We start from the raw sequence: 16,926 nt of genomic DNA, 5'->3' as shown, positions 1-16,926 counted from the left end.
ATGACAAGGGTAAATATTCTCCTCTAAGTATCAAACACAAAACTTATGCACAAATGCTGAATAGAAGATTCTTATTGGAATGCATACCAAAAGAAATCTCAACTCAAAACTCAAACCAAAATGAGTTCCTCACAAACTCACCTTCCCGCCAACAATGCTAATGCCAAGGCTGCAGTTGGGTTCTCGAAGGACCTCAACCAGGCGTTCCGGTCCCCAGTGCTTAGCCAGGAGCACTGAGGACTTTCCCCCACCAGCTGCACCATCATGGTGGTGGTATCCAGCACCACTACTCCCCCCCGTGGTCTTGTCCAATGAGGAAGAGCTGTGCCCCTGAGAAATCTGGAATGTAACAGAGTTATGAGAGGAATCCACTTCTTCACTTGAGTATCTTTCAAATTATTTAAAAGTATTATTGAAAGACAAGCATTGATTGAAAATAGCCAAACAACCATAGCCAAATTCAAATAGACATTGATAATTGTAAGTTTGGCAAAGAAGATAATAGTGTTTCATTACAAGTTGCCAATAAGAATATGATAAATTTCATGAGTAGTCTTCTTTATAAGACCACAAAATCATGAATGAGGGTTATTTCAGTTACACTTGAGGGTTGAATTAAATATGCCAGACCATATTCATTGATTCAATCTTTTCCAATTCCATATCTCTGTTCATAACATATCTGCCTTCATATTTGGTGAAAAATATGATAAAATTCACAATAGTATGCGAGGACATGTGGGATTCAAAAAGGATGGTAGAGATAGGGCAACAAACATCCAATGAAAATAATCTCTTGAGTAACGTTACAGAGGCCACCTCCAATCTTTAGGACATATGGGACAATTTATCAATAATGACAGCACAAAATAATGTCATATAATTACTTAAACATGTTATATGATAAAGTCATAGGTAATCTGGAATTCAGAGCATCAGACAAATTATACCCTCATGTCTAAAAATTACTGAATTATAAGGTTTGAAACTCACCTTAGTAACAGTCATGGCTGGTTCTTGCTGATCCTTTTCTTGACTTTGAATCCCAGCTAAAGTCTCGGCAAATGAAGGCTTCTCAAAAGGAGTGAGTTCCTCCCCAGGTGTCAGCCTGAACTGAAGTGGAGGGCTTGGCACAAATCCATCCCCTTCCTGAAATCCAAATGGATGGTCAATGAGCAAAAGTGCCTACCTTAGGAGGAAAGCCTCCTTAATCAATATTCCACCATAACCTTCAAGCAATCTATTCCCCTTTTTTCAAATACTCTATCTACCAACATATAGGATGTACCTTTTTCCCTTTAAAATATGGCGAAAATATAGTGTATGTCTTATGCACAGGTAATCGAAATTATGAGTGGAAATAGATATCTAAAATTTCTGTCTTATATTACAAGACATACCTTTTATATACAGTTATATTAAGTAACATACATTTTAAGAATTCTATTGCATTTTACCTTTTTGCAAAAAAGTGTTTTTAAATTATCTTTTTATGAATTTGTATGGCAAAGATATTGCCTATCAAGCTAGATAGAATAGAGAATGGTAGGGACCCAGGCATACTTAATTGCAAGATGGAAAGAGCATTGATGGAATTGCAATCAAATAAGCTGGTGAGGAAAAATAACATCTCCATGTAATTGATTAAGCGTATAGGAAAACATAGAAGGAAGAATTTTCATGGGTTAATCCATAGTGTATATAAAGGAGGCATTTGACCAAAAGATTCCATCAGATTAGTATTACTTCCCAGACCAAAAAATGACTTAAGAAAAATGCTTGATTAAGCATGAACTTAGAATCATCAATAAAAGAATCAAGAGGGAAAATTATTACTTAAGGGATACTCATTCTGGTTTTAGGAAGGTCAAGGCAATGTGGCTTGCCATAGCTGTAATCAGGCCGCTAATAGAGAGAAATATGAGCAAAATTAAGATGCATTTGTCCCGTAGATTTTGAGCAAGTGTTTCATAGAGTAAATGGGGTAGAATGAATGAATGTATTACAGAAGATAGGAGTAGATTTAAGGGATATAAAAATTATCGGTAACATAACGCCTTCATATCGCAGACTGCACAGGTGTGATTGCTGGATGGAGATTTGGGTTGGGCAGGGTTAGGAAGAGTAGTAAGACATGGTAGTCTATATGATCTGTGCTTTCCAGCATATAAAAGAAACGTCTGTATATGTGGAGAAAATCATAAAAAATGGAATGGGAAAAGCTGGAGATAGGAATGACTGTTGAGAGAGGGGTTTCATAAAATTAGTTAGGATTGCAAATGATCAAGCTTTAGTTAGCCAATCAACCGAGGGGACACAATTACTGCAGCAAATATGAGAATATTAGAGAATCAGCATGATATATATGCGGCAAGAATCAAAGTAAACAAAATAAAGGTTACTGAGTCTTTGAGAAGATGGCTAAGTTAAACATACAAATTGGAGGGCAACAACTAAATAAGGAAGAAAAGTTTACCTGTTTTGAAGTGCTTTGGAGCAACATGGTCAAAGTAACAAAGACATCAAAAGAAGAATTGCTTACGGAAAAGAAACTTCCACCAGGTGGTAGAAATTGAATATAGGGTTGTTGAGTGAGGATGTTAAGAAAAATCAGTGAAAAATTTTACATGAATTATGGTCTTGAAACATAGTCATTGAAGCAAGATGATAGGTGAAAACTAGAGGCTCTCGAGGTGAGGGTGTGGAGAATGATACTCGTAGAATGGGTAAAATGGATGGAAAGGAAAACCAATGGAAAAAAAACATGTTGGGGAATGGTGGAGGGTTTTTGAGAAAAATTCAAAGAAGGCAGAAGAAGTGAATGTAAATTATTTTAATTAGGCATGGAATGTTACAGACTATGATAGAGGTGAGAATATGAGTTAGAAAAGGGTATTAGAAGGAAAAGGATGGACATTTTGAACAAAATTCTGATTTGAAGAACAGTTTAATGCAGTGTTGGATGTCAGGTTTTATCTTATCAGGGAAAGCTAGGGAACGTAACAATGCTCAGTCTGTGTCCATTGCCTCTGATTTGGAAATACAAAACTCTCGTACGGGTCTTATCCAATCTTAAACTCAAGGTGTTAATCAATATCTATTCCACACAAAACCATTTGTTGTTGATTCAACTTGCACATGTGGCATACAAGATCTTTATTGTGTGACTCATTAGTTTGCTGGCTCTTGGATAGATTCAGAGTATGATTTTAGAAGAGATTTTTATGTTTGAAGTTTTCTGGAAGTTATACAGATCAATTTTTCATTAAATACCTCAAAATCAGAAGTGGACTTTGGTGTTTCTGCTAGTACAGTTGCAACAATCTCAGCCTCCCTGTCTATCCCAGATTTTCCTCCATCATCTGATGGCGTCTTGAGTCCCTGCAGCAGAATCTTCTCTGGCCTACTTGGCGAGAGTTTTATCGCTTCACTCTGGGCAAATGGAGAACTGAAAAAGTAGTTTCCACAAGAATTAGCTCTTCATATTATTATATTTGACCGGTTAAAACCAACTTTTAAAATAGAATAAACACTATGTAATACTATGGCCAGCTAATTCAACATAAACTGACTACAATAACTACACAATTGCACCTATCCATCAAAGACATATCATTTACGTTGACAATTAAACTTCTATATCTGAGGTTCAGAAATAATTACAGGAGAATTAATAGAATCCAAGTAGAAAATTCATAACACTGGGTAAATTGGTCAATTTTTATGACAACCTTGAAGCATTAATTTAGAAAGTATTTAAAATTTCATTAATTAGTACACTCTTCAGGTGAAAAAATGTGAAAAATTATATTTTGCCCAATAATTTTTAAAAGCATATACATATTTAACACATCACATAGCTCTAACCAATACTTAATGATCCATACTTTTTTATAAAGGATATTATTTATTTATAAATAAAAATTAAAACTTTTACATAAAAATACATTCTGATCATGTTCAATGCCAGTACACTGCATTTGTTGAAATGCACTTGACAACTATAGGAATATTTAGAATAAATGAATCTTAGATCATTTAGAGAAAAGAATTTCAGTTTGCAAACTAACTTCAAAAATCTATTTAAATAATTACACGTGCTACATTTAGATTACCGCTTATGTGTCTTGATTATAGTTTGCCATATTACCGCTGTTGTAACACCACATTTGGTCAGCAATACAAATAAAAGGTGAGGCGTAAAAATGTCATATTTCTAAGAAAGATCATTGAAATATATGAAAAAGAGATAAACGTGAAGATTAGAGAGATAATGATTTGGTATTACTCGACTTAACATCCAGGGTTTATCTCTTCCTAAAATAATTTGAAAATGTGCATTTCCTTGAATCATGAAACAAAAATGACAATTTACACATCTCAAGCAGCAGGTACCTCTGTGAAAGAACCAGTGGTTAAGCAGCTCATAATATTTTTAAAACTCATCAAATGGAAAAAAACATACTCATGTGGATATAGATATAGGAAAAAGGGATCAAAACACACACACAAAATTATTACAAGTCTAGTGGGAAAGTTGTGGATTCCAAGCAGAAAAATGATTCCTTGGCCAGGAGAGTTGATGAAAGGAAGGAGGTGACTTAGGAGGGAGGAGTGTGTGAGAGGGTGTGGAGGAAGGTGGGAGAGAATAATTTTGAAGAATAATTTTAATGAAAACCCTCCTGATTTAATACTAATTGCTTTCACAGACCATTATAATGACTGATATGGGAATAGATATCTGCTCTGCAGAGAGTAAAATTCATTCATTCATTTACAGCTTACACTGGAATATTATGAAATGGAAGTTATAAGCTTAAGATTTTGTCCAAATATGGTGAAATTTAAGCAATAAAACAATATTTATATGCACTGAAATGGTTTAAGAATAAAATGAAATTTTGTTCATGGGAAGATTTATCGGTACCAATGCTTCAAATAATTTTGCATGTAACTGCATGGATTATTTTAATGATAGCACATAAGGTAATATCATTATAATGGAATGCTCTTGGCAGCAATGCACTTTTCTTTCACAGATGTCCAAAATAATGCTTAATTCCACTCTTGCTTCACACTTTGCATTCCCCATCTCCAAAGCCAAAACTGAGTATGGAGATATGCAATTTTGCTTTCAACATAAACAACAAAAAAATGCATCCAAGCATAGCCATCATCTTTCAGTTCTTTCATGCCACAATATTTAATTATGTGAAAAATTGATGCCTATAATTAGGACAGACTATTGTGAGTTTGAGTATTTTTCATTTGTAATAATTTTTCAAATAAAATATGTCATGTCAATGAAAAATATCCCTTAAGTTTGCAAAAAATAGCTTATTTGTAGAGGGAAAGTATTACGCATAGGGCATCTTATGGCCCAAAGGGCAAATGGGCCTCGCACAATAGTACTCTTCAGGGGAGGAAGTGAGTACTGTGGCTCTCCGAATAGTATTCCTAATTTTAGAAATTTTTGGATTAGCCAAGTGTTCATATATGAAAGCATGTCACAAACTGCAGTTTTTAAGTGGCACAAGCTCTTCAAAATTGGCCAGGAGTGTGGAGGACGAGCCCTGCACTGGATGGTCATCTACGTGAACAGAGGACAACTTGCATCGTGTGCGTGGAGAGCTGAATTCAGACTGTCAGTAAAATGAGGGCATGATAGCAGATCATAATGGCATTGATTAGATGACAAAGCATACCATTATCACTGAAAATTTGGGGATACGAAAGATCTGAGCTCAACTGAAGGTCTTGTGCACTTGAGGCTTCAAGGTAACCAACTACTTGACAAAAAATGGCATCGCGACAATTGCCCAACCTCCTTACAGTCCTTACTTAGCACCAGCAGACTATTTCCTATTTCCAAAAGTAATATCCTCCCTCAAAGGACACCGCCATGGGACCCTATGTGCCATCAATGAAGGTTACACTGGTATCATTATGGACCTTCCAGAATCCACCAACCAGTGAGCCTTCGAGTTGTGGAAAAGCCACTAGCAAAAGTGTGACGACTCTCAAGAGATGTAATTTGAAGAATTCTGTGGAATTATAACAATATGTGAAATAAATCTTTTTCCAAAACTTTTCCCGATCCTTATAATACAAACCTTGTACTGAATGACTGATTTATTGCATAGTAAACTGCCTTTACTCTTAACTTAAAGCTGAATATGGAATTCTCAGGGCTAATGAATGCAAGAGAAGTTATGGATAATACAAAAATGTTAAATTAAAAATTATATACTCTTGACAACTTTTGATTTAGTGAAATGAAAAACTTTTTAAAAAATCCAGGTACTTCTTACTAGCATTTTATAAAAAGTATATCGAAGTTACAAAGTATTTCATTATCTTTAGAATTGTAATTTTATTAATTTTTTTAGATCCTGGGAAGAGAGAGTATCATGGAAAATCTGCAAAATGGACAATCGAGAGTTTTTCTGCACATTGATTTTGATATCCATACCTTTAAGTGTATACTAAGGGCATGTTTGATAAATATGGAAATACAGGGGGCCCATGGCATTACGGGCATCTAATATGAAAAAGTCAATAGTTTTCTTTTATTGCAATAAATTATTTTTTTAATTTTATAGTTTTTCTTGTAATAATGCCATCCCAGAAAGACAAAGCACTGAAACTGAACTTTTCGTTTTTCACTGGCAAATTTTACTTCATCAGACTTTCAAGCTGAACACTCTTAACATCACGGAAGAATCTCTCTTCAGTCAAGTTGCATGTATTGGTTATGTACTTAATTCGAATGGAGTCAAGCAAGAGTGAAACAGCATTGTATTTTCATTGGTTTTTGGAGCTTAGGTGGTTTAGCCGAGTATTATGGATACATACCCACATGTATGTTTTGGTGTTTCAGACATTATACTTCTTAGACAACATAAGTGACTTGGACAAACAAATGCTCTTGAAATAATGCTTTGCTCATCAAAGCGAAATTCAGCACATGCTTCAAAGTGAATTAGTATTAAGTAGCCCCATATAAATAAATATCCAACGAATACTCTGTGGTGCAGCAAGTCTGGAAGCTTTTGGATTTCAAAGAGCATTGATTAAGAACACTGAATGCATGCTTGTCTGAAAAAGAGATTAGGTGCAGAAAAGAGTCAATGCTGATAATTAGGCCATCCAGATATGGAAGAGAGCATTTTCGCTCCACTCCTCATTTTCAGTATCTTGAAAGCAAATACCCATTTGGGTCATTTCCTGCTATTTTCAATTATTCTTCAAATCTTCAATTTCCATTGCAGTGCATGGTTTGGAAGAAAATTATTCTTAAAATGACCTCTTCGTGGGTTCCTTTGCTATTTTTTAAATAGTCATTTTTGATAACATTAAAATAAACAATAAATCAATGTTTCTGATCAACTCCTTATCCACAAGTCATATTCAAGACTTCACTGGAGATGTTGATGCATTTTTTGAAAGAAGAAGGCTTATCCTTCGTGTCAGTGGATGAGTTCTAAAACACGACCTCTACAAAGAGCATCCTTTGTGCATTATTGCTTCTCAATGTATAAGACCTCACATCCATGAATTGAAATGTACTTGTTTCCAATTCGAATAGATGAAATTTCATTCAATTCCAATTCAAAAATTCATAAATTAAACTGTAATTTTGAGACAGTAAAAAAACCATTTTGGCCAACTAACTTTTACAGCCACACCCTCAGTTACAATTTATTACAAATTCACTTCAATGTTTTAAAACCAAATAATGGCCAAAAACCAAGTGTTACCCATGATAATGTTACGAAACTCTCCAAATGCACAACTAATATGAGTAAAATATACAATATTGACCATTGTTGAAACATTAAGTATGTCTTGGGCACTTTCACAATATTATATAATGAAAAGAATGGTACAAAAAATACAAGAGAAGGGTACATAATATGAAATGGCTCTCTTATACTAAAAACATAACGTAATTTTAACACAAGAATTACTTCAGGCACAAAGAACGAACTCCCACATGAATACACCATAATTCACACCACCAAACAGCCCAAACCACTAAACATTTTAAATAAAAGTACTGGTTTCATACAACAAAATGTACATATTAGCACGCAAATGCTGGCACTCCTTATGAATGTATCGACAAAACAGAGGGCATAAGTTGCATTAACAGTGAAACAAATTAATTAACACATGTTCATAAATGATAAAAAATATAAGGCATGCATAAAAACAAACTGATTGATAATTGAGAACATACAATTCAAGATGAAGAACAGAGAGATATTTACAACAGTCACTCGTATTTATGGATGCAGGCAATTGGTAATGAACTTACCGGTAGTATTCTGGGAAGATCCTGAGATGGCAAAGGTGAGAGTGAGTAAAGAGTACAAGACAAAGTGTGATATTATTTCAAATATAGATCAAGGAATTGCAGAGAAAGGAAAGGGGAAAAGAGTGTCATAATAGGAAATATTTTAAGGACATACTTTTACCAATAAGTCTCGTGTCAATAATGCAAGCATGCAAATTGCCATTATATTTTTCTGTACAGAATGCTTAAGCTTAATATTTACAGCATCAATTTACATAATCTAATAGTACTTATGTACAGTGGTACAGAGTGGCCTGTGCCAGTCCTAGGTATTTTACACCAAGAAAATATATTTGAGCACCACGAGAGCCATGTGAAACACAAGAGAAGAGGGTATTTATTTGCTCAAGGATATATATAAATAAGTGGTGCCAAATAATGAAAAGGAGCTGTCATTGTATGTATGTACTTTCTTTGGTCAAAAAAGAACCTTTAATTCCACACCAAACACTTAAAATTACCAGCAGGTTCAACAACCAGGAGCCTACAATAACTCTATCTGCTCCATGATATCAGATCAGATGCCTCATGAAATATGGTGTACCATAATTCCATTAGTGAATTTTTCTAAAAGAAACTTTGTGTTCCAGCAGGTACAAACATTTGAGAGATTGGGTCATAGCTTATTTTCATTGATGACATTCCTCATGTAAAAGTTACAACTTGCATTTTAAAGTTACTACCGCGTGGCCTTAAAAATCAATTTCTCACCACCACAATTCTGAAAATATCAGAATGGTTTCAGGGAGATTTCCCTAGGTTCATTTTAATGATCTGATAGCAAGGGTATGGCTTACTGGTCAAACCAGATCATTCATTACACTTGCATACATTTAAAAATTCATTAAAGAAAACCATTAGAAGAAGGCTCAGATTAAATAAGCTAGTTTGAGAAGATTATTTCAGACATTACAAAAGGATTGTTGCTGCCTTAAATGACATATTTTTTAACACTATTACTGTAATCACAGCTTCAGTTCCTTCTGGTAGGAGCATATGAACTCCTAGAGTCTGCCTTACAGGCACTCTTTTGGGGGCAATATGTTCAGGCTCTGGCAGCCTTTCTCTCCAGACACATTTATGTGTAACTGTTATAAATAGAGCATTCATTTGTATGTGCTGACCTAAAAGATGGAAAGTATGATATTTTTTATAATCAGAGTATTTAACCCTCTTAGTGTGGCGGGCCGATATATCGGCTCTTGCATAGGCTATTTTTTAAATCGTTGTAACTTATGGTTTTTTCTTTAATTATTTATGATTTTTGTGCTATCGATAGGTTGAATTCCATAGAATTACATAACTAATTTTTTTTAATTTTTTATTAGCAATTTTAAATGCTTTTCAAAAAGTATAATTCCTACTATAATTTTTTGTTCAGTTTTGTACATGTCGGGAAGCTCAGCCTAATTGTTTGCTCGTTTTTTTTCTGAGTGGTCTTTCCACTATGAAAAGCCACTGAAAGGCTACTAATCTGTTTTCATCTGTAATCTTTTGAATGTGTTATGGTGTGGTGGTGTTGATATATAGCTGCTTATTCAGACTTTGTTGATACGATGAAAATGAGAGCACTGCTTTGTAATCATTTTGGTTTCTCTTGCCGTCCATCCGATCTAATCAATTGCGCCCTGTGTATTGGATTACATTGTCAGCAGTGCACTGTGAGTTAGAACATGGTTTTTTTCTGCCTTTAGATTGTAAGCACATTGCCGCAGTCTCAAGGAAAGGGGAAAAGTCCCAATTTGACTCAGTGAGATCAGCCTTTTCAACAAAATCGAACTATGCAGAGGCTGACAAAAAAATTTGCAATACACTGGTTTTTCTTTATTCATTTATAATATTTTCTACATGTCTTTTTGATTCTTTATTATATTTAAATATCGTAGTTTTATTGAAAAATGTTTTTAAAAAAATATTAGTATTGTGTCTAAAAATCGAAATATTATTGCTAAAAAAATATTCTTCAAATTTATAATATTGTAAAATTTACATTTATTTTTCAGATGATAAAAATGTACACCATCATTATTAACTACAATATTTTATTTTAAAATAAAAAAACTGCATATGGATATCTAAACAAATAACTTCATAATGTTTTTTTACCTAAGGTGATACATTTTCTTAAATTACCCTTCGCACTTCTCACTAGTACCCCTGGAATCCCCGCCGCACTAAGAGGGTTAATAAATTTTAGAAATCTGTTTTTAATTTCTTGATTTTCTTAATCTAAAATTCAATTAAGTAAAAGCCAGCTAGAAAAATATTAATCAGTTTATCAAAACTGTACTAAGAATCAAGCTGCAGCTCAAATATTCATTGCCTCCATCATCTACTGATTAATGACATCGATGTAGATTTCCTCTGAAATATATGTACATAAATGGTTCCATAAATTACAAAAATAAAAAAAAAACAGTTTTACATAAAACTTGAAATGAGAAGGAGAGTAGTTAAGTTACATGCCTATTCAAAAGTATGAATGATGAATTAATAAACAAACAATACAAAGAGAAAAAGAAAGTTTACAGAATAAAATTAGCAGATGAAAATAGGATGGCTAATGCATCATACATCTCCAATTCCAAAAATCAATGTCAGGCTGCTTTGAGAATCATCAAATGTACAACTTCCTCAGCCAATGCTATTGATTATGTCCTCTCCTGATAAATTCAATATCTATTTCAAAGCATAGTTTTTCAAATATAAACCTTTTTCCTAAATATCCAGATGATTTCGAGAGGCATTTCAAATCCGAAAGTGTCAATGCAAAATACCACCAATGGCAAAACCGAAACTATTGGTAAATTATAATGGGAATATATGTCTTCTCAAATAACCTTCTCAAAGATTCGATAGTGTTTATTATTCAGCTATCATAAATCCACTAGCCATCATAAATGAGTACCTGATAGAGGAAGTTTTCCCAGACTTTCTAAATTGTATCAGAGCAATTCCTATTTTTAATAGGGAGGCAGAAACAAACCAGCCAGCTATCAACACATGCACATACATCCCAACTCTTTCCAAGCTCTTTAAGACAATCATGAAAGAACACCTTTCTGATTATTTTGATAACAACAATCTGTTTTCCCTTCCTTAATATGGTTTTCAATCTAGTAAATCAATACCCTCGGCTATAAAGTCAGTTATTAATGAAATAATAACTGCTTCTGAAGATCAGGAGAAAGTTTACCCAACATTGGGTCACCTATCTGAAGAGTTTGATTTTGTTTCTAATGTATTTTTTTGCCAATAATTAGAAATATATAATAAAATGTTGAATTATCGGGATGAATTAATAAAATATAATCTATCAAATAGAAACCAATATGTTGTATCTTGGCGTGTTCATTCAACAACTTGCACTTTACCTAATGGTACTTCATAAGATTCAATCTTGGGACAACTGTTATTCCTTCTAATGGTCAATGATCACTAATGTAATATCCCCTGTACATTAATGCGATTTGCTGCTTACAACACTTTCTCCCAAAGGAATAAAGATATCAACATGAACAAGGATCTATCAGATGTTACTCTTCATCAATCCCACAAATAGTCCTCAGCCAATAATATCTTTTATAACCAGAGCAAAACCCAAGACCTGCTATCCACTCAGTCCAAAAAAGTAGCTGAAATAGCAAACTTTTATCTACTAGCCTTCACACACTCTACTCTACACTAATCTGGAATGATCATGTTCACATGTGTATGTTAAACTATCTTGACTCATATTCCTATAAGGCTATATAAAATTTTATTACTGAGGGCATTCCTTGCTAATGCATTTTTTCACAGCAATCTGTCATGCAAATTGAAACAATGAGGTAATTCCTCTGATGTCATATCTGCCTTCCTCCAACAAAAGAAAGCTGCCAGAGTAATTTGCAATACACCTTTGTAATACAGCTTCTTGAGATCACTGCAAACCTCAGTACATTGCTAACTGTACTCTGAAAGTCTATACCAAATATTTCTGTTATCATATGTGATGTAAAATAAAGAGTTAACAATTTCTTGAAAAAATCCTAAGCCCTTAAACTATTATAGAACCAGAAACAGACATAAGCTAAATGTGCTATATTCTCATTTGGCTCTGAACAAAAATTCGATGAAATTCATGGGCATCACATCATTTAATAAACTACCAGCTTCTAAGCATAGCACCTACATTTAAATATTCAAAATCCAAATACCATTTTCTATTATCAAGCCTTTTACTCAGACAATGAATTTATTGAGGTTGACATTAGCCACTTGGCATGCAAGTAAAGTGTACATCAATATGAATATAGGTACTCTATTTTGCGTTTTTAATTTTTTAATGACATCTATTGTGATATGCAACCAAAAAGTAACTATAACGATTACATTTATGGTCAGAACTGCATATGTTTACCTAAGAAAGAATTACAGTGTCCTTATAATTTTAGTCCAAGATTTCAAAGGTCAAAAATAACCAGGCTCCACATTTATTATTAGGATAAAGCTTTCAGATCACCCATTTGGCTGATACTCATGATAGCAGAAATGGTCTTCATCAGATTACATTCACAGAGGAATTAATTGATTAAGTGCCCTTCCAAGGCAGTGACCAAGAGTTACTGTGTCTTATGTGCCCCATTTATTATTGTGTAATATCCACGAGAAGCAACAGAACAACATTCATGCATCTGCCATCAAAATTCATAATAAATACATTGGAGATGAGAACAAAAATTAACTGCTTATGAGTAGTTACAATCTCCAAGTATTCACTTCTGTTACAACTTTACAATTTGATTTACATTATTGTGTATTGCATTGTGCACTTTGATTATGTAGTCTTGATATAAATCAAGCGCCTACCTATTGTGTTAAACAGCAGTATCTTCAAATACAAAAATGAACAAATCAATGAAGAGTTTACTATTGGTTCTTAAATGGATGAATTGTGGTAAACATATTTGTACTTCAATTTCATTTATTGTCCTCTACAATTTTAACTGCATTACCTGTTCTTCTTTAAAAAAGTATTTTCAGCTTAATAACCAATACTCCACTGTTGATACAGATAAATATCAATGAGCTATTGTGAATATAAAATGTTATCTAGCTGATAAGTAAAAGCAGAAAAATAACACAGTAGAATAATAGCTAGGAATATTTAATTAATATTCCTAGATATATACTGAATAGGAACATTTTTAACTAATTTCTGGAGGGTAAGCAGTATTCTAACAATACAAACTGAATGCTATTCAACTAATGGTTTAATTCCTGGCATATTATCTAGGAGTAAACACTCCAGGCTAAGATTCTAAGGTTCCTATATTTCATGGCCATAGTCTTTAAACAATTTGCTTATACTTTTAGGTAGGACTAGAATTTTTACTTAATACTAGGGTCATGTAGAGCAAAGGATCAAATGGGTTTTCCTCTCAAAGTTTAACTAATGATCATTATAGTTTGTTAGTAGCCTAAATATCCCCTCAACTGACTACTACAAGCTTACATCCCTACAGCCATAATTAAGTGTGGCCATTCCACAGTAAAAGTGAAAGAACCCTCACTTTGATCCTCAATGACATTCCCATGCATCAAATTTGGTCATCTCACACTCTCAGGAAGGCAAATGGCTGCAAGTGCAATCTTCATGCAAGGATCAGATACCTGCAAATGCCCTTGAAGTACGGAATGTCATTTATCATTCAGAACTTAACCTCTCTCTAAACAAATTTCAGAACATTATCAATAAAATTATTTGAAAAAAAATTAAAAGGAATTGGCATAAGTATTTTTACTTGTAAATTTCATCACCACCTCATGCCTTTGTCTAATTATTACATAGGAACAAGACAAAAATTATTCTGTTTATTTAATTTACCAATGGATCAAAACTAATTTTTAAAACAGCAGATAGCCAGAGCATCCAGAAATAAAAATAAATAACTCTCCAAGGTATTCAATAGTAAACAGTAACGATAAAAATGTTAAATTTGCTGACAAAAACTCTCCTATTCATTATGCTTTCCTTCTTAGAGCTCACATGGTGTTGTTCCAAACATTCAATAGTGCTGCTGTACACAAGTGAAGAACATTGCATGAGTGAAAGTTTGCTGATGTGTGTGCTAAGTTGCAAATAGTCACGTGAAAAATGGTGAACTAAAATAAAAAATAAAAATCTGTTTTGAAGGTATACTCAATAAGCTTTTTGTTGAATACAATAACACTTATAACTTAAATTTGTATCAATGAAGCTACAGAATTAATAATATTTAAGTGTTTGAAAATTAGCACTTCCTAATTAGCACATTTCAAATTCACATATGGAGCATAACCTTTCCAATTTTGGATATATAGAACAGTAATTGTACTAACTCTCCAAGGGAGAACTGCAAGCATGGCGAAGAAAAATGTTTTTCATATTAAACCCCAGGGGTCATGAGTTGAGAGAAAAATAATAGAATATATTCAACAGACTCTGTGGCTGAGCTAAGAAAGCTACTCACTAGTGGCAGTCTGAATAGGGTAGGGAAGGAGGCAAATCCATATGTGTCAATAGAAGCAAAGGGAGAGGTGACTTACCTTGGTGAGACCAATTTGAGTGGGATAACTGGCCTCTTGGCTAACCCTCCAGTTCCCCCAATAAGTCCCTGAGGGCCAACTGTCTCCAAGTATGCTTTGACTGCTTTTCCTGGGATGTACTTAATCCTGAGAGAAACAAATTGAAAGAGGCCACAATAAGAAAATGGCCCAAAAATAAAATGCAACCAAAAGCATTTTTTTAAGGTTATCTACCGGTTAAGGTAGGTTTTTCGATGGACACAACTACCAAACAAATATTTTGTGACTACTAACAAAACACAATCCTAAATTCTACTCTACACCAGGTCCCTCTTCATCTCTGAGTACTTTCTTCCTCCCTTCATCCCGTCAAACATCCCTATCCTGTTCCTTCCCTTTCCTCTTTTGCCCAACATTCTACCCTCTATCACAGTCTTCAACATCCCACTGCCGGTCAACACCCCCTTCATCCACTTTTCCTGCCTCCATAGGATTGCTCCCAACAAACCCCTCTCTTCGCCCACCATACCAAGTACTTCCTCATTTGTTTTCTTCTCTGTCCATTTCACCTTCTCCATTCTTCTCCACACCCACATTTCAAAAGCCTCCAGTCTACGTCTATCCTCCTGCTTCAATGGCCACGTTTCCGCGCCGTACATAGCTACGCTCCATATCAAAGTTTTTACGAGTCTTTTCTTAACATCCTTACTCAAAGTCCCCGTCATCAACTCCCTCCTCCTCGTGAAAGCCTCTTTGCCTAGCGCAATTCTTCTCCTTACGTCCCTACTACTTTGACCGTGTTGGTCCAAAACACTACCGAGATACGTAAACTGTTCTACCTGCTCTAGTTTTTGCCCTCCTATTTTAATGTTAAGCTTGCCCTTTTTCTTTCTAGAAAATCGCATAACCTTTGTTTTATTAATGTTGATTCTCATCCCATACCTGTCGCACTGAATTTCCAATTCACTCAGCAATGCTTGCAGCCCCTTGGCTGACTGACAAACTAAAGCTTGGTCATCAGCAAACCTAACTGATTTTACGAATTCCCCGCCCACTTTCATTCCTACCTCTAGTTCTTCCCATGCCTCTTTGATCATTTCCTCTGCATACAGGTTGAACAGCAACGGTGATAATGGGCAACCCTGCCTTACACCCCTTCCTAACACTGCCCATCCTGACTCCCCGTTTCCCACCCGCACCTGAGCAGTCTGAGACATGTACAGGTTGCGGATTAGCCTCCTTTCCCTCCAATCTATTCCTATTTTCTGCAATATACTCATTAGTTTTTCCCAATTCACTCTATCAAACGCTTTTTCGAAATCTACGAAACAGGCAAATACCTCCTGGTTGTGTTCTATATTCCTCTCGATTAATAACCTCATTACTGCAATGGCATCACGCGTACCTCTCCCCTTCCTAAACCCAAACTGATCATCCCCTAAGTAATCATTTGCCCTACTCTCTATCCGTTTGTTTATGATCCTGAGAACAACTTTAGCTGCGTGGGATATCAAACTAATTGTCCTATAGTCCTCACATGACGTGGCCTTTACCTTTTTCGGAATCGGAACTAAAACTGCTCTCACAAAGTCTTCCGGCCAGATTCCCTCCTCATAAATGCTACGGATCAGCCCATATAGCCTCTTCCTCCCACATTTTCCTAAGCATTTTAAAAGTTCCACGGGAATGTTATCTACCCCCACGGCCTTATTTAGTTTCATCTCCCTTAATGCCCTTTTTATCTCATTGTCTAGTATGCCTGGACCTAAGCTGTCTTCCTCTACGTCATTTTCTTTTTCAATGTCTAACTGTGTTGGTCTGAGTTCTTTACTATACAGTTCTTCTATATACTCCTTCCATCTCTCTTGGATCTTTCCTGCGTCAACTATTACCTTACCCGCCTTATCTCTAACTATTAGCATAGCTCTTCCTTTCTTACTTCCCGATAACGATTTAACTTTGCTGTACAGCGCACCGATTTCGCCCTTCCTCTGGAGACTTTCCATATCCTCGCACTG

General features: G+C 34.8%; 1 protein-coding gene across 4 annotated transcripts in view; it reads right to left on the bottom strand.

The window, feature by feature from the left end:
• Positions 1-16,926, bottom strand: part of inaD (inactivation no afterpotential D) — a 217,280-nt gene that overhangs the window by 176,845 nt on the left and 23,509 nt on the right. For 3 of the 4 annotated variants that reach the window (XM_071589098.1, XM_071589100.1, XM_071589101.1), the window contains exons 3-7: positions 14,930-15,055; positions 8,321-8,341; positions 3,274-3,448; positions 994-1,149; positions 142-339 (exon numbers count right to left, since the gene is read on the bottom strand). In XM_071589098.1, coding sequence (XP_071445199.1) covers positions 142-339; positions 994-1,149; positions 3,274-3,448; positions 8,321-8,341; positions 14,930-15,055 — 676 coding nt within the window. The remainder of the gene's footprint in view (positions 1-141; positions 340-993; positions 1,150-3,273; positions 3,449-8,320; positions 8,342-14,929; positions 15,056-16,926) is intronic. The other variant, XM_071589099.1, reaches the window with a different exon arrangement.

The sequence above is a fragment of the Hetaerina americana genome, unplaced genomic scaffold (genome assembly GCF_022747635.1).
Source record: "Hetaerina americana unplaced genomic scaffold, ioHetAmer1.1.p SCAF_33, whole genome shotgun sequence".
Taxonomy (NCBI): domain Eukaryota; kingdom Metazoa; phylum Arthropoda; class Insecta; order Odonata; family Calopterygidae; genus Hetaerina; species Hetaerina americana.
The sequence above is the reverse complement of the archived record's forward strand: the minus strand, read 5'-3'. Positions and strand labels throughout refer to the sequence as shown.